This window comes from Beta vulgaris, chromosome 4 (genome assembly GCF_026745355.1).
Source record: "Beta vulgaris subsp. vulgaris cultivar EL10 chromosome 4, EL10.2, whole genome shotgun sequence".
Taxonomy (NCBI): domain Eukaryota; kingdom Viridiplantae; phylum Streptophyta; class Magnoliopsida; order Caryophyllales; family Amaranthaceae; genus Beta; species Beta vulgaris.
In genome coordinates, this window is record NC_079205.1 from 12,856,494 (window position 1) to 12,881,662 (window position 25,169).

The following is a 25,169-nucleotide window of genomic DNA, read 5'->3' on the forward strand; positions in this document are numbered from 1 at the left end:
GAGATAGAGAGAGATGGAAAAAGAGATCCATGTGATAAGGAGAGTGATAGAAAGATAACATAGTCAAATTAGTAATGTTGCAATTAATATGAAACTTCCAAATACGAAAATGTTGCAATAATAAAAGAATGGAGGAAGTAATCAATATTAGCAAAGAATTGGTTATCCAACAATCAAGTAAAGTAATTTTAAAAGGAATTTACTTGATTAACCTATTTGGAATTTTGTTCTTCATCAATATTACAAATCTATACAAATATATTAAAAGACGTGCGTGACAATGTATATACGTCATGTGGCACCTCTGTTAATCATTAGAATTGTCCAATGTGTACATAAGTCATGTCAATTAACAAAAGTAAAATTAGCTTGGAACAAGATTTGAACCGTGACCTCTTGCAATTGTACATGACACAATTACCATTTCTAGCAACTTTTAATCATGCTTTAAGTGTTCACACTATTATATTTGTACCTTTTAAATGTTGAGTTTATCTTAATATATTTTAATGAAAACGAAAAAAAAAATACATATCAAATTTGGAAAACAATACCAATCCTAAACAACGCTCGGACCTAAATATTAGTTCATTAAATTATCTCAAATTGTACATTACAAGATGTTATTGCTATATGATTTTCTCTCTACTTATTGATTTCTTTCTCTCTCCCTTGAACACATGTTTTGTATGTTACACATTCAATTTACTAAGACGTCTGACTATATATGGTGTGGACCATACTTTAACATTTATTGATTTATGGGATGTTTGTTTAGCAGAAATCTGGAGTTCTAATTTACTACTCCATTCGTTTCATTTTAATTGTTATATTTTGATATTTTACACTATTTACAAATTTCACTTTAACTATCATTTGTGATTTATACGTGGATGAAAATATATTTATGTGGGATCTTGTTAGATTCATATATATAATATGTATTTTATTAATATGTACTTTTTATAATTTTTACTAATACAAAACTAAAAATATATGTCCTCAAAATTTTGTACCGACATACTTAAAAAATGTAAGTGTATAAATTAAAATGAAACGGACGGAGTACCTGTTTTGTCTAATTGTAGTAAGGAGAATAAGAGATGGATTGAGAATCATGATCCACACCTTTGCCATTACTAATTCCAAAGTACTAGAAATGAGAATCGGATAAGAACTAAAGAAGTGGATAGACAACTTTGCCATTAATGATAACAAAGTAAAAGTTCTTTTAGTAAGGATAGGTTTGGAACATGTAAGTTTTCCATCAACTTGATCCCAGCCCACACTAAACAAGGTAATGATAACAATTTTATACTTCCATTTCCAATCACCAATAGTTCCAACTCCTACTCATTGCAAAATTAGGGGTGAGTGAAATGATGAATAAGATTGTAAGATGAGAGATGCCAAATGTTACATTTTGACTGAATTTTAATATATAATAATTGTTATAAAATTTCCAACAGTTTTATTTTAGAAAATACAATGTGAAAAAAAAATACCAATAGCTCTATTTTTCCGAGCTCTATAAATAGAGACTCATTTTGCTATATTTTGGATAAAAATTTTTCTCAGTTATTTACTGATTTTCTCTAATTGTGCTTATTTTATACTTCCTCCGTTCCATAATAAGTGAAACACTTACTATTTTAGAATGTGTCAAAATAAGTGAAACATACCTTAAATGGAAAAAAGAAAGTGACAAAATGACAAGAGTACCCATCATAAACTTGTGTAGTTTGCTTTTCTCTCTCCTACTTTTGATAACATTGAAGGGTATTTTATGACTTTTTGGCTTTTGAAAGTGATGTTTATTAAATCTTGTGCCCAATGCCTATGTTTCACTTATTATGGAACGGAGGAAGTATGAAATATCTTTCATTTTTACATTTCAAAAAAATAAAAAATAAAGAGTAAGAGAGAGAAAAGTAGTTGGATGGGTCAAAAAGAGTTCATGTCAATTTGAGTGTAATATAATTTGGGTAAATTTTAGGTCATTATTTCGAATCGGCTTGGATACAATTGGATGACTCAGGTCATAGTTGAATCAAGTTGGGTCACATTGAAAATTATGACTTGTGCTTGGTATGGGTTGTCATCTGATTTAAGTCATTTCAAGTTTGATTTAAATTAAGGGAAAATGATATATGTAGCCCTTAGGGCTATGTATAAAGTGCTTAAAATGGAAATAAAATATTGAATCAAGCATTTATTACCTCAGTTGATGTGAAAATGTGTCTTGAATTTTTAAACTGTTCCCATTTAAAGAAATGTATTTAATGCTTATATATAGCCCTAAGGGCTACATATAACATTACCCTAAATTAAGTTATCATGTTTGTTTCTTAAAATTATTATTGCATGAAAAATTAAGTGACGATTCAATTCCTTGCTACGAATTAGCGGACGTGTTTGGGCCAATTTTTTTCTTTTTGAAAGAGAGGGGAACAACCCATTATTTAGGTCTATTGCGTAACATGTATAGTTGTTCCATAACACTTAAGGTACATGTTGTCTTTGAATCTGACTAATTTCATATGAATTTAGGTAATTATTAATATTTCGATCTGTTCTAGGTCGAGTATAATTGGATTAAGTTTTCCTGAGTACAATATTTTTCATGTCTAACTATTTTTCGAGTCGATTTCTAGCCATTATTCTTCATGTTGATTTTGGGTCATATTGATACATATCTTTGGACACGGGTTGAGTTCGGGTTCAACTAATTTCTAGTCGAGTTTAAATCAGTTGGTTTATTTTAGATTTATAGTTCAACTTTGGGTTGTTGTTCTAAGGTGAAAAGTATGTCTTGGGTCGGGTAATTAGATATGGGTTAATTTTGCTAGTTTTACAAGAGACATAAGCATTACTTAAGATGATGAGAGAGACAAAAGAGGTATTCGGGTACAAGTTAGTTTTGCCACCTCTAAGAGTAAATAGTTTCCATTGATTTTTTTTAAAAATAATCTTGTATTTCTTTTTTTTTTTTTTGAGGGGAAACCCAACAGGGCTCTAATTTAATAAATCAATAGAAGCAAGCTGAACAATATTTTCAGGAGCATCATGTACCCAAAAACGGAGTCCGATTTCCACAGGTTGGAAATGGGCAAGCACATGTGCAACCTTATTACCAGATCTTTTAACGAAAGACCAAATTACAGCATCTAACTGGGAACTCAAAGCTAAAATATCTTCAACAACTAAATGAAAATCGCTTGATCCTACCACTGGATTCCTCAAAGCTTGGATCAAGAGAAGACAATCACTCTCTAGGATTACCGGGGAGTACCCACCTCGAATTGCCATTTTAATCCCCTCTAGAGCCGCCTTCGCCTCCGCTATCCTCGGTTCCCAAACCACCGAACTTTGGATCGACAAACAACCAAGCACCACGCCACCATCATCTCGGCACACAGCCCCGAGACCTGAAACAAACTCCCCCACCTGACCCGCATCAACATTTATTTTTACCCAGCCGGCCTCCGGCGCTATCCACGACACCTGGTGGTTTATCGCCACCACCCTCTGCTGCCTCCTACTTCCCTCCACCATTTCTCTCACCTTCCCACACATCTTCATAGCATACGCCCAGATAGAAGTTGGGCTCCGAAAATCCCCCTCCATCACTGCTTTGCACCGAGCGCTCCAAATAGACCAACATACAGTAAGGAAAACATTCACCTGCTCCTCATTCAATTGTGGAAGCCTTACAGCCCACCAATCTCGGACATTGTCACAGCCTTCAGGGAGACAAGCATCAATGTCACTCACATCCCACACACTTTGAGCTAAACCACAATCAAAGAGGGCATGAACCGCCGACTCTTCGCGCCCCCCACAAAGACTACAGTTGGCCTCCATACTACACATCCTTTTATGCAAACCAAGTCTAGTTGGGAGGGCATCCAGACACGCCCTCCACGCAAACAATTTAACCCGAGGCAACACCGTCGCACTCCAGATGATATTCCATAGATCCTTCGAACACAAAGAAGGGCCCTCATTTAGTTGCCATGTATCGTTACTCAGTGCGTTATATGCCGACTTAACAGAATAGCACCCATCTTTCTCCAAGTCCCAACATAATGTATCAGCAGGGAGCCTATGACTTATCGGTATGCTTAACACTCTAGCAGCTTCGAACGGGAGAAAAAAATCGGCAACCAAGTCCTCTTTCCAAGACTTCGTAATCGGATCTATTAGCACCCCTACCTCCTCATCCACATTAGCATTACCTCGGGGGGAAATTATTTTACGCGTCTGAGTTCCTGGAATCCAAGCATCCTTCCAAATGCGAATCGATTCCCCATTTCCAACTCGCCACCTCACTCCACGTCTAAGAACCCATTTCGCCTCCCATATGCCCCTCCATGTGTAACTCGGTGTATCCCCAAGATTAGAATCCATAAAGTTCGAGTTGGGGTAATACCTTGCGCGCAATATCTGCTCAATCAAGCTACCATTTTGCAACGTCAATCTCCAAGCTTGTTTTCCTAGCAAGGCCCAGTTGAATAATTTCATATCTCGAAAACCCAAACCCCCTTCCACCTTTGGTCTGCAAAGCTTCTTCCAAGCCACCCAATGTATCTTTCTCTCTCCCCTTTTTTGGCCCCACTAGAACTGCGAAATAAGGGATCTAATCTCATCACAAAACGAAGATGGGAACTTAAAAACACTCATAGCGTAGGTATGTACCTAAAGTGTAAGAAAATTGTGCTAAAAATGTTGATATTTGGTTTATGTTAAATTTTCATTTTAGTTGTGTATGTACCTAAAGTGTAAGAAAATGTAGTTCGAAATTTCAATTTGAATACAAGTTTGGGGGGTGTTTAGCAAGCGACTTTGGGTGACTTATTCATTAGTTTTTGGCTATTGACATTTTAGTTTAGCCAAAAAAGTATTTGGTAATTGACTTTTTGATAAGTTGAAAAGCCAACTTTTAAGCCAAAAACAAAAGTTGATTTTTAGTAGCTCCTTATGTTGTTTTTGGAGTTTGCATTCCTTTTGTACTAAAGTGTCAAAATTAATCATTGACACTATCAAACACCTTTGTAAATAGCCCATAATCAAACAACCAACACTAACAACTAATATTATCAAACACATAACTCCTGACCAAAACCAATACAAAAAGGCAAAAGCTAATAAAAACCCTCGATATAACCCACGAACTTAAGAAAACCAACATTTAACCGCCAATTACCGAACACCTCTACAACTCAAAGTATTCAAATTGAAATTTCATCAAACCTTAGCTACCCAAAAATTAAATTTTTCCAAAAATATCTTAATAATGCTCTAGAAGAAAACCACATAAATGCCCCCACAAGGCCATATATAGCTATATGGATAAAATCACTATACACACAATGACACAAATAGACATGAAGTCCAATTAAAAAGGACAAGTTGTGTCTTTATCACCCCAACACTCCCCAACCTTTACAATTCTTTGCTGAGCAGGCTGCTATATCCTGCAACTCCTCTCTCTCTCTCTCTCTCTCTCTCTCTCTCCTACATTCATTAGGGTTTTATCCTTACTAATCTCTAAGTAATAACTTCATTAGTATTTCCCCTTTTCTTAGTTTCTTTATATCATATAGGAAAAAGAATATATAGTAGTATTATAATGGGAAGATTATTCTTGATTGAGCTAGAAGGCAGAGCTTATAAATGCAAATTCTGTAAAACCCACCTTGCTCTTGTTGATGACCTTGTTTCTCGGGTACTTTTCCTCCTTCTGCAACTTTTTAATGTTATTATTGTCTATGATTTTTTGTTTTTGGTTGAGATTTCTCATTTTTATTTTGTCTGCTAAATTTGATACTCCTCTGTTCCTGAACATTTTTTTTATGGGTATAGATCAGTTGTTGGAATAATTGTAATTTTTTACCCTTCAAACAGAAATTAACTATGCTAAAATATTTTTCAAATTCCATTTTCTATAGTTGAGTGTTCAAACTAAAATATGAATGTGACAAATTATCTTGGGTTGTGTTTGATGGATTTTATGTATGTTGTGTTGGATATAGTAATGTCCTTTCACTTAACTAACTTAATAATTTCATTGTATTTGTCACTTTAAAGTACAAAAGCCAGGCTACTTGTCACTTTAAAACACTTACCACCAATTCTTTAGTCGTTTCTTTTTATAAGGCACGCAAACTTATTAAGATTGAACTTTTGCCCTTCATTAGTGTAATGATGATATTTATTTTATTAATGCCGAAGAGATATTAATAGTCAAAGTAAATTCTCGAAAGTTGCGTGCTATACGACAAGAAATGGAGGAAATTGTTACGATATCTTAGGCTTGATTTGTTAGAGATATTGTTTTGATTGATTGTAATCTCCTATCTTTTAGGAAACTTTCTTATCCCAAAATATTGCCTCACATATAGGGCATCTAGGTTGTATATTTACACGCCTAAGTTATTGAATGAAAGCTAAGTCTCAAGCCTCCAAAACTCTTGTCATGGTATCAGAGCAGGTTCATACACCCACCATTGAAATCTGATTTTTTTTTCTTTTCTTCCGCCATGGCTGGTGATGAAGTTCCACCGCCACCTATAAAACTTGAATCAAATTCTCCTTTTTTCCTTGGCCCTCAAGACCGTCCCGGAGATTTCATCACCCCCACTCGTCTTAGTCACGACAACTATGCCGAATGGGCCTCCGATATTCAGATGGCCTTGGTTGCTCGTCGAAAGTTTGGTTTCCTCGATGGTACGATTACCGCGCCTATTCCGCCGTGCACTGAGTCAGATTGGAATACTATCAATGCGATGTTGGTTTCTTGGCTTACCAACACCATCACCCCCGAGGTAAAAAGCACCCTCTCTAAATTTCGTGAACCGAAACGGTTGTGGGATCATCTCCACCAACGTTTCTCATTAGTTAATGGTCCTAGAATACAACAAGTCAAATCTTCTATTGCTCGCTGTGAACAATCTAAAACCATGTCCATCTCTACATATTATGGAAAATTGCATGCTTTATGGGAAGAGCTTTCCCTTCTTGAACCATTGATTTCATGTACTTGTTGTAGTAAATGCACTGCTGCTGAGCTTCATAGCCAGCGTCGTGAAACTTCCAGGTTGCACGAATTCTTGATGGGTTTGTACCCTGAATATTATGCCCAGTTGAGGACTCATATTCTTTCCTCGGATCCCCTCCCCACCCTTGAACGTGCATATCATCTGGCCATACAAGATGAACGTGTCCGTCTTTCTACTATTTCTTCTCTTGACAAACCTCCTGAGGCAGTGGGTTTTTCGGTTCGGGCCTCAACCACTACCGGCCGTGGTACATCTTCTCGGCTCATTTGTGGTCAATGTAAAAAGCCCGGCCATGACACGGCTGCTTGCTGGGCTCATTTAACTTGCACCCATTGCAAGAAAACGGGTCATGCTGTTACTCACTGCTATGAGATTCATGGGTATCCGGATCGTCCCAAGGGGGGTGGTCGTGGAAAAGTTTCTGTCCGCGCAAATGCCGTGACCAGCAGCCCTGCTGTGGGGGCGTCTTCTACTTCTGCCGCAACTTCTACCTCTTCTGGCAGCAACTCCTCCTCTTCTCTTTTCACTCCCGAGCAATGGAAGGCTCTCACGGGTCTCTTTGGTAATACAACAGTTCCCGCCCATCGATTGAATGGTGAGTTTGATAATAATTTGTGGATAATTGATACAGGTGCCACTCACCATGTTACTTGTCATAAATCTTGGTTAATTGATGCTCACACAATTCATTGCCCGGTTGGGCTTCCTAATGGTGATACTGTTCTCTCAACAATGGTTGGTTCGGTTTGTTTATCCTCTCAAATCACTCTTAAGAATGTTCTTTTTGTTCCGAATTTGAGTTGCAATTTACTTTCTGTTTCACAACTTAGCGATGATTTACCTTGTAATGTCCAATTTAACTCTTCTTTGTGTGTCATTCAGGACCCCATGAAGGAGCTGATTGGAACGGGGATTAGGAAGGACGGCCTTTACTACTTTGCAAGCAATGATTCCATTCATCATGTCTCTCTTCCTTCTGCTTCTTCGCTCATGGAGTTGTGGCATCAACGTATGGGTCATCCCTCTGAGAAAGTTGTAAAATTACTCCCCCCTCTTTGCAATCATAAGGGTAGTTTACATCCGAACTGTGAGATTTGCTTTCGTTCAAAACATTCTAGACATAAATTTCCTTCTAGTAACTCAAAAGCTTCTCGTATTTTTGAGAAGATTCACTGTGATTTGTGGGGGCCCTACAGGCATGTTTCCTCTAGTGGTGCCCGTTATTTTTTAACCATTGTGGATGATTTTTCTCGAGCTGTGTGGACATATTTATTAATTGATAAACTTGAAGTATTTGCTATGTTCATGTCTTTTGTGGCTATGGTTGAACGCCAATTTTCTCAAACCATAAAAATTGTTCAAAGTGATAATGGCACCGAATTCAATTGCTTGCTTGATTATTTTTCTGCTTCTGGCATTCTTTTTCAAACCTCTTGTGTGGGAACTCCAGAACAAAATGGGAGGGTAGAACGTAAACACCAACATATTCTAAATGTTTCCCGTGCCTTACGTTTTCAAGCTGGTTTGCCTATATATTTTTGGGGTGAGTGTGTCCTTGCTGCTGCTCATTTAATAAACCGAACTCCATCTTTGTTACTTCATGGGAAATCTCCTTTTGAATGTTTATTTGGTCACACTCCTACTTATGATGCCATCCGTGTCTTTGGGTGCCTTGCCTTTGCTCATAATCAAAACACCAAAGGGGATAAATTTGCTAGCCGTAGCCGTAAGTGTGTCTTTCTTGGTTATCCTTTTGGCAAGAAGGGTTGGAAATTATATGATCTTGACACCAAACAATTCTTTATTTCTAGAGATGTCAAATTTTTTGAATCCACCTTTCCCTTCCTTTCTCCTGAAGACGTTAACATTGCGCCTGAAGAAATGTTCCCTGTGCCTGATTTTATTCATTATGATTTTGAGGCCTATGACGTTCCATCTTCTCTCACACCTCCTTCTATACCTGCGCCCACTTCCCCAAATAATGCTATTCCTGCGCCTTCACCACATGCGGCCCAGTCCACAAATTCAGCCCACCAAAATGCTGCGCCTCCCTTTCACCCAAATTCCGCTCCACAAAATTCAGCTCCACACAATTCCTCTCCTGGCCCAGTCATTCCCATCTCGCCTTCTCCAGGCCCTGTCACGCCTGGCCCAGACCCCACTTCCTCTCCCTCTACTGGCCCAGCGTCACCCATTTTAGCGGACCCCGCTTCTTTTTCTTCGGCCCAGCCTTCCTCTGACCCAGCCTCCTTGTCTTCTCCGGACCCGGCTCATGAGTCCTCCTCTGATCCGGCCTTGGGCCGTGGGCACCGCACCAAATTCCCTTCCACAAAATTACGAGATTATGTCACAAATTCTATCATTGCTCCAAGTAGTAGTTCGTCTTCTCCTCCTTCCGGTTCTTCTCACCCTTCAGGTACTCCTTACCCTTTGACTCACTATATAAATTGTGACAATTACTCTGTAAATTATCGGAAGTTTCTTGCAGCTCTTATTTCTGAACAGGAACCTCGTTCTTTCAAAGAGGCTATGAAACATGAAGGATGGCGCGCTTCTATGCAACAGGAAATTCAGGCTCTTGAGGATAATGGCACTTGGACTCTTGAACCTCTTCCTCCGGGCAAGCATGCTTTGGGTAGCCAATGGGTTTACCGCATTAAATATCATTCAGATGGGCGGATTGAGCGTCTTAAGTCCCGCTTGGTTGTTTTTGGTAATCATCAGCAGGCCGGGATCGATTACACTGAGACTTTTGCTCCTGTTGCCAAAATGACCACTGTTCGTGCCTTTCTTGCCATTGCTGCTTCCAAAAATTGGGAGCTCCATCAGATGGATGTTCACAATGCATTCTTACATGGTGATCTTGATGAAGAGGTGTACATGAAACTTCCTCCTGGCTTTGATCGTACTAATCCGAATCTTGTTTGCAGATTACGCAAATCTTTGTATGGGTTAAAGCAGGCTCCTCGATGTTGGTTTGCTAAACTTGTCACGGCTTTGAAAGGGTATGGTTTCCTGCAATCCTACTCTGATTATTCTTTGTTCACTTTCACCAGAGGACATATTCAGATCAATGTGTTGGTGTATGTTGATGATCTTATTATTTCTGGGAATGATTCCGCTGCACTTTCTTCTTTCAAAGCTTATCTTAGTGACTGTTTTAAGATGAAAGATTTGGGCTCTTTGAAATATTTCTTGGGCATTGAAGTTGCCCGCAGTTCTTTGGGTTTATTTCTCTGTCAACGAAAGTACACCCTTGATATCATTTCTGAAGTTGGATTGTTGGGAGCAAAGCCGGTTGGTTTCCCTATGGAGCAAAATCATCGTCTCAGTCATGATACAGGCCCTTTATTCGATGATCCCGAGCGATATCGTAGGCTTGTTGGTCGTCTCATATATCTGGTTGTTACTCGTCCGGATCTGGCCTACTCTGTGCACATTCTTTCTCAGTTTCTTCAGGCACCTCATATCGCTCACTGGGAAGCTGCTGTGCGGGTTGTTCGTTATTTGAAAGGCACACCTGGTCAAGGCATTCTTCTACGTGCCGATAGTGATCTCACTCTTGAGGGTTGGTGTGACTCTGATTGGGCTGCGTGTCCTATTACCCGTCGCTCTCTATCTGGCTGGCTTGTTTTCTTGGGTCACTCACCTATCTCCTGGAAAACTAAAAAGCAACACACTGTTTCTTTATCTTCTGCAGAGGCCGAGTATCGCTCTATGACAGCCATTACTTGTGAGCTCAAATGGCTAAAGGGGTTATTGTTGAGTCTTGGTGTGCATCATCCTAAAGCCATTGCTCTCTTTTGTGACAGTCAGTCTGCTCTACACATTGCTAATAATCCTGTCTTTCATGAGCGCACAAAACATATAGAGGTTGATTGTCACTTTGTTCGTGATGCTATCAAGGATGGTCTGATTGCTCCTTCTCATGTTCCCACTTCAGCTCAGTTAGCTGATGTCTTCACAAAGGCGCTTGGCAAGTCTCAATTTGATCTTTTGATGTCCAAGTTGGGCATTTATTCTCCCCATGCTCCAACTTGAGGGGGGGTGTTACGATATCTTAGGCTTGATTTGTTAGAGATATTGTTTTGATTGATTGTAATCTCCTATCTTTTAGGAAACTTTCTTATCCCAAAATATTGCCTCACATATAGGGCATCTAGGTTGTATATTTACACGCCTAAGTTATTGAATGAAAGCTAAGTCTCAAGCCTCCAAAACTCTTGTCAGAAATGGATACTACTCCTAGTTAGTTTTGGGCACCAAGGCAATAATCAAGAAGCCTTAATTATTTCTATGCATAACTTTGTACATAGTAAAGAATGAAATGAGTAGTAACTACTAACTAGTAAGTAGTAACTTTCGATAGTGTCATTATCTGCCTAAATTCTAACATGCATTCCTCTTATGGTTTCATTAGGCTTTTCAGTGTCGCAAAGGGAAAGCATATCTGTTCAAACACATGTGAGTTTCCTTTTTTTCACTTTAATTTGCTACGAGCTCTTCATTTCACTTGGAAGTTACTTCTATCTACATTTTTGTACCTTGGAATTAACTTTATTTGTCCTTCAAAACTTATTTGCGTGATTGATTGGTTGCTTGCTTGCTCACTTTTTTCAATTTTCTTGTTCATTTTTTAAACATAGAGTGTAAAGTTGTTTGTTGATTACTTTTACCAAGAACTATAGGTTGTGACTATTCTCATAATTACCATGATTTTCTCAGCCTTGGACATTCCACAAGTAATGAGCTCTTTTGTAGTTCTTGACTTTGTCCCCTTAAAGACCATCTCTTTTTTGCTCCTCCACCTACCGATTTGTAGCACTTGTCGTTTTTCGCGGTTTTCAATGCACGACTTTGACCCCCTAGTATCATCGATTACGTATTTATAGATACTATGAAAAGTTGATATCTTAATATGATCAAACAAATCAAACAAGATTACACATGATATTTGCTTTGGCTCAGGGGCACCATGCTAATGAAGTATATCATTGTAAATGGGAAAGTAAATCAATATATAAAGATCCCACATGATAATATTTTATTTACAAATAAGTTCAAAAAAAAAATAAAAAAGTGTGTCGCAATCAACATGAAACAGGGAGATATTAGTTTTATTAAAAATTCTGATCACGTCAAAACCTTCATCATAGACAGCTGAACTCATGAAGTAGTTGGCAATATAAAAAGCCATAGCTTGCAATGCTTACATGGTTTATGAGATTGTAGTGTAAGAAAGTTGATATGGAGATTAAGCCATAGCAAGTTTTATTTTATTGCATATGATTGTTTGGGTTGACTTGGTGGTTTTCTGTTTTTGTGGCAGCGACTTGGTGGTTTTCTATTCTATATCTTTATCACTACAAACCACATCATATGCACTTTGGACTACCAATTCGTCCTTGTTTTCTGGAAAGAGGACTAGATAGTGATAAAAGCTGAAAGAGAGAGTACATTAATACTTTTAGCTAGTGTTAGTACACAAGAATTAGTCCAGTATAGATTTGCGTAATAGCTGTTATGTTCCACCTTCATAGACAATTCAAATCTTTGAAATTTCAAGAAGTGAAAAAGTCTGTGCTGAATCGCAGATCATTGTTGAAATTTTCAATATTCGCATTGACACGTGAAATGTTTGATTTTTATCTTTGAAGTTCATGTTTACCCTGATAATGAAATGTTCCATGTAATGGATGATTATGTTTCTGACCTGTTATTGTTGGCCTGTTGGGTTATCTCAGAGTATCGATATTATGGCTTGTTATCTATTGTAATAATCTTATTGGAATTAAAATCATTTGATGTCTGAATCAGGGTAAATATGATCCTAGGAGCTTCAGAGGAAAGATTTATGCTTTCTGGGATGCATACTGTTGCAGATGTATATTGCTGCAGTTGCGGACAGATCGTTGGATGGAAATATGTATTGTTCTATCTTTCTTATCCTCCCCCACCCCCTTCCCCAACCCTGCTCAAAACTCCCAACTCTGAAACAGTTTGAGCTCGACTATAAGTATGCAGTCACAACCACAATTGTGTCTCGAGCGATCACGTGGCTTTTGGATTACCAGTGCCTGCTGATTTACTAAACTAAATATATCTATGATGATTGTAGCAAAAACGAAGGGGTAAATATGTGTAGATAGTCAATATTGATAATACTAAAATACTAGACAAAGTAGCACTATTGTGTGATAATATATGAGAATGGTTAGGGAGCACTTTTATGAGCTAATTATTCTACGATTGAAATATATATTAGCAACCTATCACTCTTCGTACACGGAGTACTTACTTAAGCTGCAAGCCTGCAATGTTTAACTTAAACTAACTGTTATTAAAAATAAAAATCTGATCATGCTTAAAACGAATTTGTCTTACTTTATTGCCCATTTAAGCATAATCTACTTTCGAAAACTAGTTAAGTGGTTGGAACTGGTTTGAGCTGGGACACCATTGTTGTGTTTACTATGTCAATTTGGCTTCCACTGTCGCCTAAAACCTTGAAAACCAGTGTTGTTGGGAATTATACCAGGCATCTGGGATCGATAGTTCATATCTATCTGTAAAAAGAGCCTGGTGTAGCTACTGTAATTTGTGATTTTGTGTTCATCATTGCTCTCCTGGTGACTTAACTTTAAGTCCAATGGATATGAAGGTGGAAATGATTATCTGATCAATGGTATTTAGATGCGTATAATATTTGTGGACAACATTTTGAATCAAAATTGCACGACCATGAAGTCCGGATAGTTGCTTATAATCTTGAGCTGCTAATCCAACTGCGACCAGAGACGGCCATTTTACCTAATCATACATATGAAGATCTAGCTTAATTTGTTTTACTTTGTAGTCTGAAGTTAATTATTTATGGATTTGAACTTGTTGATTCACCTACATTGACATACTTGTCTCCTTAATTTAGGAAGCAGCTCAAGAGAAAAGCCAAAAGTATAAAGAAGGAAAATTTGTCCTTGAAAGGTACTTCCATCTAAATTCTCTTGACCTCTGAATCAGAAGGTATTTTATTTTACATCACTATAATGCAACAACATATTGCAATTCAACATGTCAACCGTGTGTGTAACAGAAACAGGATTATTGATGGATTCAGCACTGAGTTTTACATCGATGCACATCCAACGAGTGATGCCGATGATGTTTAGATGAGCAATGATGCATCAATGGTCTACCCAGTGGGTATTAAACTCATCAGAGATATACAATTGAACAGTGATTTAAATTGATAAGTTGTATTTTGTTATGTAATAATGTCTTTATCACTAGTGAGTCATCTACGTGTGAGTAGATAAAGTTTTCTTTGATGGTAAAATATGTTACACATTTATAACATTTCTTTATGTTTTAAGTGAATAACATCTTTTGTCATCAAAGTTTTTATGGATAAATTATATAGAATTTACATGTATATTAATACGAGCAAATAAGTGGCAAGGTCGTCTAATAGAGTATGCAAACCTATAAGGCGATCTACAATTCATCTCATTTTAAAGAGGTTCAGAATATGAAATTTATTATTTGTTTTGGTTTAATATAGTTCACTCACTATAGTTTTGGTGTTTTACATAGTTTACTAGTAAATTTAGGAAAATATATAAGAAACAACCTTTATAGGTACTTTCTTTGTGAGAAATAGCCTTGTAAAACTTTTTTGGCATTTAACAGCCTTAATTGATTTTCTTTTTGCAAGATCATACCTCAAGGTTGTTTTCTAGCAGCATTAATTCTCGTCTCCAAGCTTTGATAAATGCGTTTTCTATGTGCAATCCTCGTACCAAAAGGTGTTCAATGCCTTAAAATAGCCTTGAGGTCTAATTTCGCAAAATAAATTTTGGTTAAGGTTGTATAAAGCTAAATAAAATTTAAAAGGTTGTTTTTCGCAAAAAAAATGTTAATAAAAGGTTGTTTCTCATAAAGGTTCTTTGAATTTAAATTGTGTATAATATTTAGGGTTTTTTTTGTGGGGAAGAACCAAATAAAATAGACTTTTTATGAGGAAACACCACTTCAAATTTTTTTTTGGAGGGAAGGACCACTTAAAATAGTTTCGTTAGCAACTAAACACGAGTTTATGATTTTCAGGCAAATATGTCAACATTCCGGTATTGACTTTAATTTCCCTCCAAAAGATCGAATTATTTTCTTTTCTCATTCTAACCTCCGTTTCCTACTACTTAAATTCCTAATTTGCCCAATTTCCCCCAATTTCTACCAAATTCCCCAAATTAATTGAAGGTGCCTCATCCTCCTCATCTGCACTTCACTCAACCAAATCCAACAATTTTTCACCAAGGTTAGTTCCGAATTTCTTTATACTTAAATGAATTTCTTCCTTTCACTTAATTTTTTTTATGTTTGTCTAATTTAGGGTTTCGATTTTTGCGGGATTGAGTTTGTGTAATTTAGGGTTTTTGTTTTTGTGGGATTGAATTAGGGAATTGATTATGCATAAGGGGTCATCTTCAAGCACTCGAATACAAACAATATGTGGTTGTGGCAACTCTGTTGCAAAGGTGAGGTCTTGGACAAAAGATAATCTAGGTAAGATGTTTGTTGGTTGCAAGTTCTACAATCCGAAAACTGGGAATAGGGGATGTAGTATGTTTCGTTGGTTGGATGATGACAACACTAATTGGCAAAGAAATGTGATAAATGACCTTGTGATGGAGAAGAAGAACATGCTCAGTGATGTGAGAAGTCTGAAGAAAGAATTGGGTATGGTGAAGGAGGAAAAATTGAAACTTGCTCCTCAATTGGATAACCTGAAGTTGAAGGCAAAAAAAGTGAGCCTCCAACAATTCCCCACAAGTTCAACAAGAGAGAAAAGAAAAGGAATGAAAAGGAAAAATAAATGGCTTTGGGCAAAACAAACCAATTGCATTAATGTCAATGTATTGCGACTTGAATTAACACTTAGTGTTTTTAAGCTATGATCTCTTTCCTATCAAGCGACTTGAGTCTTGAACTTAATAAGGAGGAAAAGATACATCACTTAGAGCACACAATTGACCATGTATAATATTCTGATTCTCCGCGAATAATAGTGACGCCTTATACTGGTCATACGTCTTGACCTGGATGCTCATAGATGCTATAGAGAATTAGCCCATGCAAATCTCATAAGAAGCGGCCACACTTCCACATCTAAGTAGGTGAATCCCATAAAGTGTGAGCTACATCACACCTCCAAAAATATTGATATGGGTTCATTAAGAGCCTTAGGTCACCCTAAATCTCAATTTCAATTTGTAGCAAGCACATTACATCATAAACATCTAGGGATGAAAATAGAAAGTTGTGCTTTTGGATTAATCATAATGTCGTCCCTTGAACTCATAGTGAGTAGGAGTACATTAGTTACAATTCGTCCAATGGGCCTTAAGCCCACCCCTTCCGATGTTTCCAAAACTAGTTTTCTACACAGGCCTTTGGTTAGCAGATCTGCGATGTTCCTTTCTGATTTAACATGATCCAGTGATATCATTCCATTTGATAATAGGTCTTTGACAGCCTTATGCCTCAAACGAATGTGTCTCTTTTTCCCATTGTAGGCGTGGTTGTTTGCAACAGCTATGGCAGCTTGTGAATCACAGTGGAGAGCGACAGAAGGAGCTGGCTTCCCCTACATTGGAATATTTGCAAGCAGATTTCTTAACCATTCAGCCTCATGACCTGCCAATTCAAGAGCAATAAATTCAGATTCCATAGTGGACATAGCAGTACAAGATTGCTTGCAAGACTTCCAAGATACAGCTCCACCACCTAGTGTAAAGACATAACCACTAGTAGAGTTAATTTCATTATTACCAGATACCCAGTTTGCGCCACAAAACCTTCCAAAACAGTTGAAAAATTAGAGAACTGTAGACCCCAATCCATGGTACCTTTAAGATACCTAAGCAACCGTCGAAGAGCATCCCAATGATCTTTGTTGGGGTTATGAGTGTACCTGCTAAGTCTACTTACCGCATAAGCAATATCAGGTCTTGTGTAATTCATAAGAAACATAATACTTCCAATAACTTTCGCATATTGGGGAGTGACAAACTAGATCACCCTTATTTTTCATTAAATGAAAACTTGGATCATAAGGGGTTCTAACTGGATCGACATCAAAAGAGTTAAACTTTTAAAGAAGTTTTTCTACATAGTGAGACTGATTAAAACAAATACCACTTGGAGTTCTTTTAATTTTAACTCCCAAAATAACATCAGCCTCACCCATGTCTTTCATTTCAAATTTTGAACTTAAGAAATTCTTTGTCTCCTTGACACGATCCAAGTCAGTACCAAATATTAGCATATCATCCACATAGAGACAAATGATAACACATCCAGAGGCATCATGCTTAGAGTAAACACAAGAATCTCCTTCATTTACATGAAAACCATTATTTACCACGGTTTTGTCAAATTTGCCATGCCATTGTTTCGGAGCTTCATTAGTAGAAAAAGGTCAATTTGCGTCGGACCCTGCACCCCTATTTGCGTCGGACTTTGGTCCGACGGCACAGGTCTCGACGCAGATGACCTAAAAATGATCTGCGTCGTATGTGAAAACGACGCAGATGCTTTAGCTCTTTGCGTCGCACGATGTATACGGTGCGACGTAAATAGCTCTGCACAACACATCAAAGGAGAAATAATGTGCGTCGCACCAGAGGCAACATGCGACGCACAATACCCTCCCCATCCCCAAGGGAAATGTGCGTCGCACCTTGCTTCTGTGCGACGCAAATCATCAATGTGCGTCGCACAGAGGCAACATGCGACACACATTGCCCCTGCCATCCAGGCTGGGCTGGGAAGGGCAATGTGCGACGCACATTGTTGATTTCCGTCGCACATAGGCAAGGTGCAACACACATTACCCTTCCTATCCCAGCCTGGATGGCAGGGGCAATGTGCGTCGCATGTTGCCTCTGTGCGAGACAAATTGTTGATTTACGTCGCACATTGTGCTATGTGCGATGCACATTGCTTATCATCTGCGTCGCACCTATTGCCATGTGCGACGCAGATGTATGATTTCTTTTTTTTGTTTTTTTTAGCTTTTTTTGTTGGTTTGTTTACATATTACTAAAATCTGATGATTTAAAAGTAAACAAGCATTTATATTAACAATTGTGAGGGAAAAATTCGGCAGAGTCTCCTTTGTAATTTGGAAAACCCAAGAAATTGTTGGGAAAAAGTTATATATATATAACAAAACATATTTCAATACATCTAAAATCATCTCAAGCAAGCAACCAATGTTGCAATACTCAACCAATGTTGCAATACTCTAACAATAATGTACAACTACTACACTAACAAGTTACTTGGCTCTTTCTTCTGTCGCGAGCCGTGGAAAGTATAGCGCAAAATTGTCTTTGAGTTCGTTGATATCATCTATGGTGTATGGCTCAATGCTTGAAGGAAAATCCTATAAATATGTTAACTTAGTTAATAAACTTTAAAATTATATAAGTAAAGTAACGAATTTACAACATATATATACCTCCTTCAAATGATTTGACTCAAAGAGAAATCGGACGATTAGAAACATGTATCTCATGACGAAATAGTCGCATTCATCTCCTCCCGTTTGTTAAGTACATTACACCACATTTAATACACATATTAGAATCGAAAAAGAAATATTAAATAGAACTATAAAATGCATATCAAATGCAAAACCATAAGAGCTTAACCTGCATAGGTATCCAAGACAACTTTGTTGCTTTTTTGATAACTTCAAGGTGCGTGAATTTTGTATATGCACTAAGTACAAAAAAATTTAACAATAAAAGAATTACTACAAACATTTATAAATTATTTAAAATATCATAAAATACATGTAAGAATTATAAGAATTATTAACTTAAGTATGCATCGGGTTCTTGATAGCTAAGGATCTATCTCTTCTAAGCGAATCAAACACATATACGATTTTTTTGGATAGAGAAAGGATGAGAAGAATCCAATGTTCCCTAAAGCATGCAACAAAATGTGATGTTCAACAGATACTTTAACTACAAGTTCATATATAAAGATAAAACAAAGTAAAAATTAGTTTAACTAACATACTTTTCAATATACGGATACATGATGTATCTCATTTGTCGATAGACTTTCATTGACCTTGCCATATAGTCGGTCGCGACATCTGGTTCAGTGCATATCATGGTCTCCGAAATCAAACTAGGACACATGAAACCAATATTTGAATCTCCATTCACCTCATTCTCATCTGACAAGTACCTACACTTCAAATATTTATAGTTAGATGAACAACAATAATAATAAATATCAATTTTGATTAGTTTAGAGTTTGAGAAATCTCACATCATAAATATTTGCAAAATGGATACATTAAGCCATTCTCCCGTAAGAAGTTGGAAAACATCTTGTCGGGAGAGAATGATCATCTGATCAGTAGTATAGTTGAAGTAGGAACTCCGAATAACTTCGATACTAAAAGGATCATCTGCGGGTTTTTTGCAAAACATTTAATGCATATCCTTGACACAATCAGACATATCCTCAAGTGACAAGTCAATCAATGGATCTACATGTCTATGTGCAGACTCATCGGTGCAAAGATCATTAGCAACTGTTTTCTTTTTCTTCTTCTTCATCGCACCTTCTTTAGGTATATGTTCCTAATTCAAATCGACTTCTTTAGGTGTCGGTGCGGTTTAGAGTGTGCACTTCTAGAGAATTGATGCTTGGCTGATTGAGGACTTCCCAAATTATGCTTCGAGGAGCCAACCCCTCTGCTGAACTGGCCATGCGTGCTAGGGCATCAACCTGTTGGTTCTCGGACCGAGGGAAATGTTGAATGCTGAATGAAGTCAACTTCTGGATCAATTGCCGGGTCTTATTGAGGTACATCCTCCTGTTGTCTTCCTTAGCTTCGTACTCCCCCGAGACCTGTCCTACTGTCAGCTGGGAGTCCGACTTTGCCAGTATGTTCTGAGCCCCCGCCGTAATGCAAATTTTTAGGCCTAGAATCAGCGCTTCATATTCAGCCTTGTTGTTTGAGGCGAGGAAGTCGAATTTCACGGGATAATCCATCTTATCCCCGACAGCTGGTATAATGACCAATCCGGCTCCGCTTTCCGATTTGGTGGCAGAGCCATCCACTTGTAATTCCCACGATTCCCTTACTTCGATATCAGCCAGGCGAGAGCAGCACTCGCTAATAAAGTCTGTCAAGGCCTGAGCTTTAATGGCTCTTCGAGGTTCATACTCCAACTCGTAGTCGGCCAGTTGGTCTGCCCACTCAGTCATTCTAGTCGATGAATTTTGTTTTCGATCAGCTTTCTGATTGGTTGTCCGGTTAGGACTTTGATAGGGTGGGCCTGGAAGTATGGCTTCAACTTTCTGCTTGCCATTACCAAAGCGAACACAATTTTCTCGGTTTCACTATACCTCACCTCCGCCCCTCGATAGGCGTGGCTGATGAAATAGACATGGTGCTCGGCTTCTTCTCTCTCGGCCACCAATATCGTGTTGAGGGCGTACTCGGATACCGAGAGGTATATGTATAGGGTCTCTCCCGGCAAAGGAGATATGAGTTTGGGCAGCGTCGCCAAGTACTGCTTCAACTGCTGGAACGCCTCCTCCGCCTCCTTATCCCAATCAAATTCTTTTCTTCTCAATGCTCTAAAAAAGAGTAAGCTCTTGTCGGCCGATTGGGATAGGAAGCGCCCTAATGCCGCGAGGCACCCTGTTAGCCTTTGTGTCTCCCGAACATTTCTCGGTGATGACATGTTCAAAACCACATTGGTCTTATCGGGGTTTGCCTCTAGGACCCGTTAATCAACCAGGAATCCCAGGCACTTACCCCCCTTCACCCCGAACACACATTTTTTGGGGTTCAACTTCATGTCGTAGCGCCTGAGTGTTGTTAATTTTTCTCTGAGATCATTCACGTGATCCATCTTCTTCTTACTCTTGACGATCATGTCGTCCACATATACCTCAATATTTCTCCTGAGTTGCTCTGCAAAGACCTTGTTAATGGTTAGCTGATATTTAGCCCCTGCGTTCTTTATCCCAAAGGGCATCATTTTATAGCAGTACACGCTTTGGGCCGTGACGAATGTCGTATGCACCCGGTCCTTTTCCGCCATGGGGATTTGATGGGTATCCCGCATTGGCATCCATGAAGCTAAGCAACTCGTGACCAACTGTGGAATCGATTAACATGTCGATCTTTGGAAGGGGATGGGTGTCCTTGGGGCCTGCTTTGTTTATATCTATGAAGTCGACGCACATGCACCAAGCTCCACTGTCCTTCTTTACCAAGACCGCATTGGCCAACCATTCAGTATATTTACACTTCTCAATAATTCCCGCCTCCAGTAGCTTCTTTACTTCTACCGCAGCTGCGACAGTCCTTTCGAGCCCTTGATGCCTGAGCTTTTGCTTGATGGGGAGAAATCCCTCCTTGATATTCAGCTCATGGGAAGCAAAGTCGGGATTCAGCCCTTGCATGTCAGAGGCTGAGTAGGCGAAGACGTCCTTGAACTCTTTCAGGGTGTGAATTAGTTGCTCCTTGATCTCGGGGCTGAGGTTCGAGCCGATCCTCAAGGAATGCCCGACTTCTGGATCTATTACAACCTCTTCAACCTCCTCTACTGGTTAGGGTCGTTCGTAGAACTTGGGGTTCTCGGATATGTAAACCCATAGTCCAGTGGGGTAGTCTGCTGGCTCTTCTCTTTTTCTTTTCTTCTCGTTCCTCTCCTCGGGTGCCCTTGTTCGAAAGTTGTTGGTGTAGCATTCCCAGGCTGTTTGCTGATCATCGTATATCAACCCGACTTGCCCATCATCGGTTTCATGTTGCAACAACAGTTGATACACCGAGATGGATGCCTTTATCTTGTTCATGGTGGGTCTACCCATGATGGCGTTGTAAGGCAGCGGGGTATCGACAACTAGGAAGTCCACTGATAGACTCCTCCCCTTTCCTCTCTTCCCGCGCCTCACGGCCAACTTTATGTACCCGAGAGGGTAGACGGACCCGCCTCCGAAACCTATCAGCGGTTGGCTAGTACGGATCACGATCTCTCGGTATACTTCAACTTGAGTAAACAGTCAAGGGTGATGATATCGGCTGAGGAACCGCTATCAACAAGGATCTTCTTTACCCGAGAGTTGACAATTTTCATTTCTATGACTAATGGGTCATCATGGGGGGTGTGTATGTGCCGGTCAGGCTCCCCGAACGTCATCACTAGGCATCCCGTCCTTATAGGCTCTATTTCTAGTACCCGGTGCGTCATTGATTGAAGGTGGGCCTTTCGAGCTCGGCCAGACGACCCCTCTAAGGCATGGCCCCCGGCTATGACGTCGACATAGCCATCAGTGTTATCGCTATCATTTCTTGTCTTCTTTTCCTTCCCCTTCTCCTCTCGGGGGTGTTTGATGTACATATTCAGCTTTCCTTGAACAGCCAATTGATCCAAGACCTTCTTCAATTCCCGGCAGTCTTTTGTGGTGTGACCGCACTCCCGGTGGTATTCACACCATAACCTCTGATCCCCCCCGTCTTTTGAGGTTCTTACAGGCGGAGGAATGGGTAACACTGACTTGTGCTTGAGATCAAGATAGATCTCTCGCCTGTTTCTGTTGAAACGAGGGTCGTTCCCATTATCTGTCACGCACTCTCGGGAGGACTTGTTGATTGCTCCTCATATTTTTGTTCAATTCCCGGTAAGGGAGTTCTTCTTTCTTCTTCTTAGGCTTATCCCCGACAGGCTTGCATATGTCGGAGGCTTGGATGAACTTTTGACCCCGACTCATGGCCTCAGTGAAGGTTAAAACTTCGTTTTCAGCAAGGGACCATATGAACTTCCCCAGCCATAGTCCCGACATTAGGGCAGTGAATGCTACCCCGTCTTGAAGATCTGAAATCTTCAACGATTCTTCATTAAACCGCTTGATGTAATCAGCGAGGCTCTCATGCTCTTGTTGCTTGATTGACATTAGATGGATGCTGGTCTTCTTGTGCCTCCATCCAGCGATGAAGTGTTGGTGAAATAATGCTTCCAGAACTGAAAAGTTGGTGATGAGGCTGGGTGACAAACCAGAGAACCAACTGAGCACTAACCCTTTGAGGGTTGTCGGGAAATAGCGACACCAGGTGGCCTCGCATCCAGTCTGTACGCTCATTTGGGCCTTGTAGGCGGCCATATGGTCCTCGGGATCACTGCTACCCGAGTACTGCTCAATTGAGAGGACCTTAACCTTTCCCGGGTTGGGGACCTCCATGATCTCCCAACTGAAGGGGGTCATGAAATTGAGCATTCCCTGGTTTACTAAGACAAGGGTCTTATTTCGAGGGGACCCGAGTCCCCTTCATCTTCGTGCCTCGACCTCTTGGACCCGACATGGGACCTTTATCGTTCCTTCCGCGGGGTCTGAGAATGAGCTTGCTCAACCTGATGTGTCTTTTCCCGCTCCTCTTTTTCAGTATGTTTCGAGCGTCCTGCTCCGCTCTACGCTTGCGATTTTCCTCTATGATGCGCCTGGCATCAAAGTTCATGGTCCTATGAGAGTTAACCTGTCAGGACCTTTCTCCCCCCCAATCGATGTCCGTCCCGGTTAGGAACGTGAGTGTTGGGATCATCCCTGCCCCGAGACTCTCCCTGTGTCAATACTCTGGGTCCCCCTCGGTTGAGTTGGGGAATCCCAGCTATGAGCTCCTGCAGGCTCCTCTGCATGTTATCGTTCAGCTGTTTAGCTATCCTTTCGATGTCCGCCATGGTGACTGGAGCCGGATCATCTCGGGGTGTAGAGTGCTCATCATTGCGTGGGTCGATCCCTCATCGCCTATCACCAGGGATTCGACCAAGACTCGTGGTTGTTGAGATTGGAGGGCTGTGGGTGGGTGGATAGTGAACCTCGGGTGGTTTTCCTTCGGGGTGCCATGTTGCTCTCGGTACGTGACTTTGAGATGTAGTATCCCCAGAGACGGCACCAAACTGTTTCTGCCTAGAAACTAGTCAAAAGAGTAATGTGTTTAGGGTGAGAGTCAAATCCCGAGTTAAGTTATGATCCCGAGTCTCGTAGCTGTCAATCCTGCAAAATAAGGAAAAACTGGCCCGGGGGTGTTCCCAAGAAAGTCCCTCCGACGCTCAAGTCAGTTTAGATTGAGTGATAGAGAGAAAGTAAGCAAGTCTAGAGAGAGATGATCTGGTTTTGTTAGGTAAGAATTGAATATCTGTTCATTGATGAGATGGTTGATATTTATAGTGCTGGGGATTTCCCTGACAGGAAACCATTTTGGGGAGCATCCCAATACCTAGGGAAGCCACCACCTTTTTAAGGTAAAGTTGCTTTAGTCCCTAAAAGCTGATGAACCTCCTTTAACACACAAGACATAGGCCTTGAACGAAGTGTTTTTTAATGTTTGTTGGGCCAGACCATGGGCCCAAATAACCATATTTTTTTTTTTTATTGACGGTCACATGAGCAGAGTTCTTGAATATAAATGAAAGATAAAAAAACAATATTCCAATTGATCCAATTCACTAATGCAAATTTAAAATTTCAAATTGTGGTCCTTTCAAAAAAAAAAAAAAATTTCAAATTGTGGTACACAATAACTTAGTACCAGAGCCAAATTTACTCCTTATTTTCACGTGTTCCCACACCGTCCAAATAATTAAAAACTCGAACTCAGTTATTCTTCGTATATTTTAGGCGGCAGTTCACGCCTCAGTGACTCAGTGGTTAATTAAATACAAGAACTAACAAATGGCTGCTGTGCTATGGTCTGATTGGGTCGTGAAGTGCACCATTACTTGTTTCTACACTGACCGCTGAAAAGGGTAGGAATAAATAATGAGGTAAGCATTTTATCTTAATGGAGGACAAGAGGTCTTATACATCGGTGTGCCATTAAATTCTCCCCCCTATAAAAAAAGGTGGACATAACATAAATCGCAGTCCATGAATTTGACTACACGACTCTCCTCATTAAAATCCAAAAACAGTCACACACATCTCACGCTCATACATTGGAGCGTCAAGTTCTCATTCCACCAGACAACACTCTCCTCATTTTCTCTCTCCTCCCCCTATATATACCCC

The 25,169-nt window shown here is 39.6% G+C and overlaps 1 protein-coding gene across 1 annotated transcript; it reads left to right on the forward strand.

Moving 5' to 3' along the window:
- Window positions 1–5,407: 5,407 nt before the first annotated feature.
- On the forward strand, window positions 5,408–14,617 carry LOC104891481 (protein yippee-like At5g53940). The gene is made up of 5 exons (XM_010677176.4): window positions 5,408–5,728; window positions 11,482–11,525; window positions 12,879–12,987; window positions 13,990–14,045; window positions 14,155–14,617. Exons 1-5 carry the CDS (start codon window positions 5,633–5,635, stop codon window positions 14,228–14,230), a joined length of 381 nt encoding a protein of 126 aa, XP_010675478.2. The 5' UTR covers window positions 5,408–5,632; the 3' UTR covers window positions 14,231–14,617.
- The last annotated feature ends 10,552 nt before the right edge of the window (window positions 14,618–25,169 follow it).

Bases quoted from the DNA above. Each gene is read 5' to 3' on its own strand.
- LOC104891481 (XM_010677176.4), top strand. From the start codon at position 5,633: ATGGGAAGATTATTCTTGATTGAGCTAGAAGGCAGAGCTTATAAATGC. The intron at 11,526-12,878 runs GTGAGTTTCCTT...TGTCTGAATCAG, and splicing joins GCATATCTGTTCAAACACAT to GGTAAATATGATCCTAGGAG. The intron at 14,046-14,154 runs GTACTTCCATCT...TGTGTGTAACAG, and splicing joins GGAAAATTTGTCCTTGAAAG to AAACAGGATTATTGATGGAT.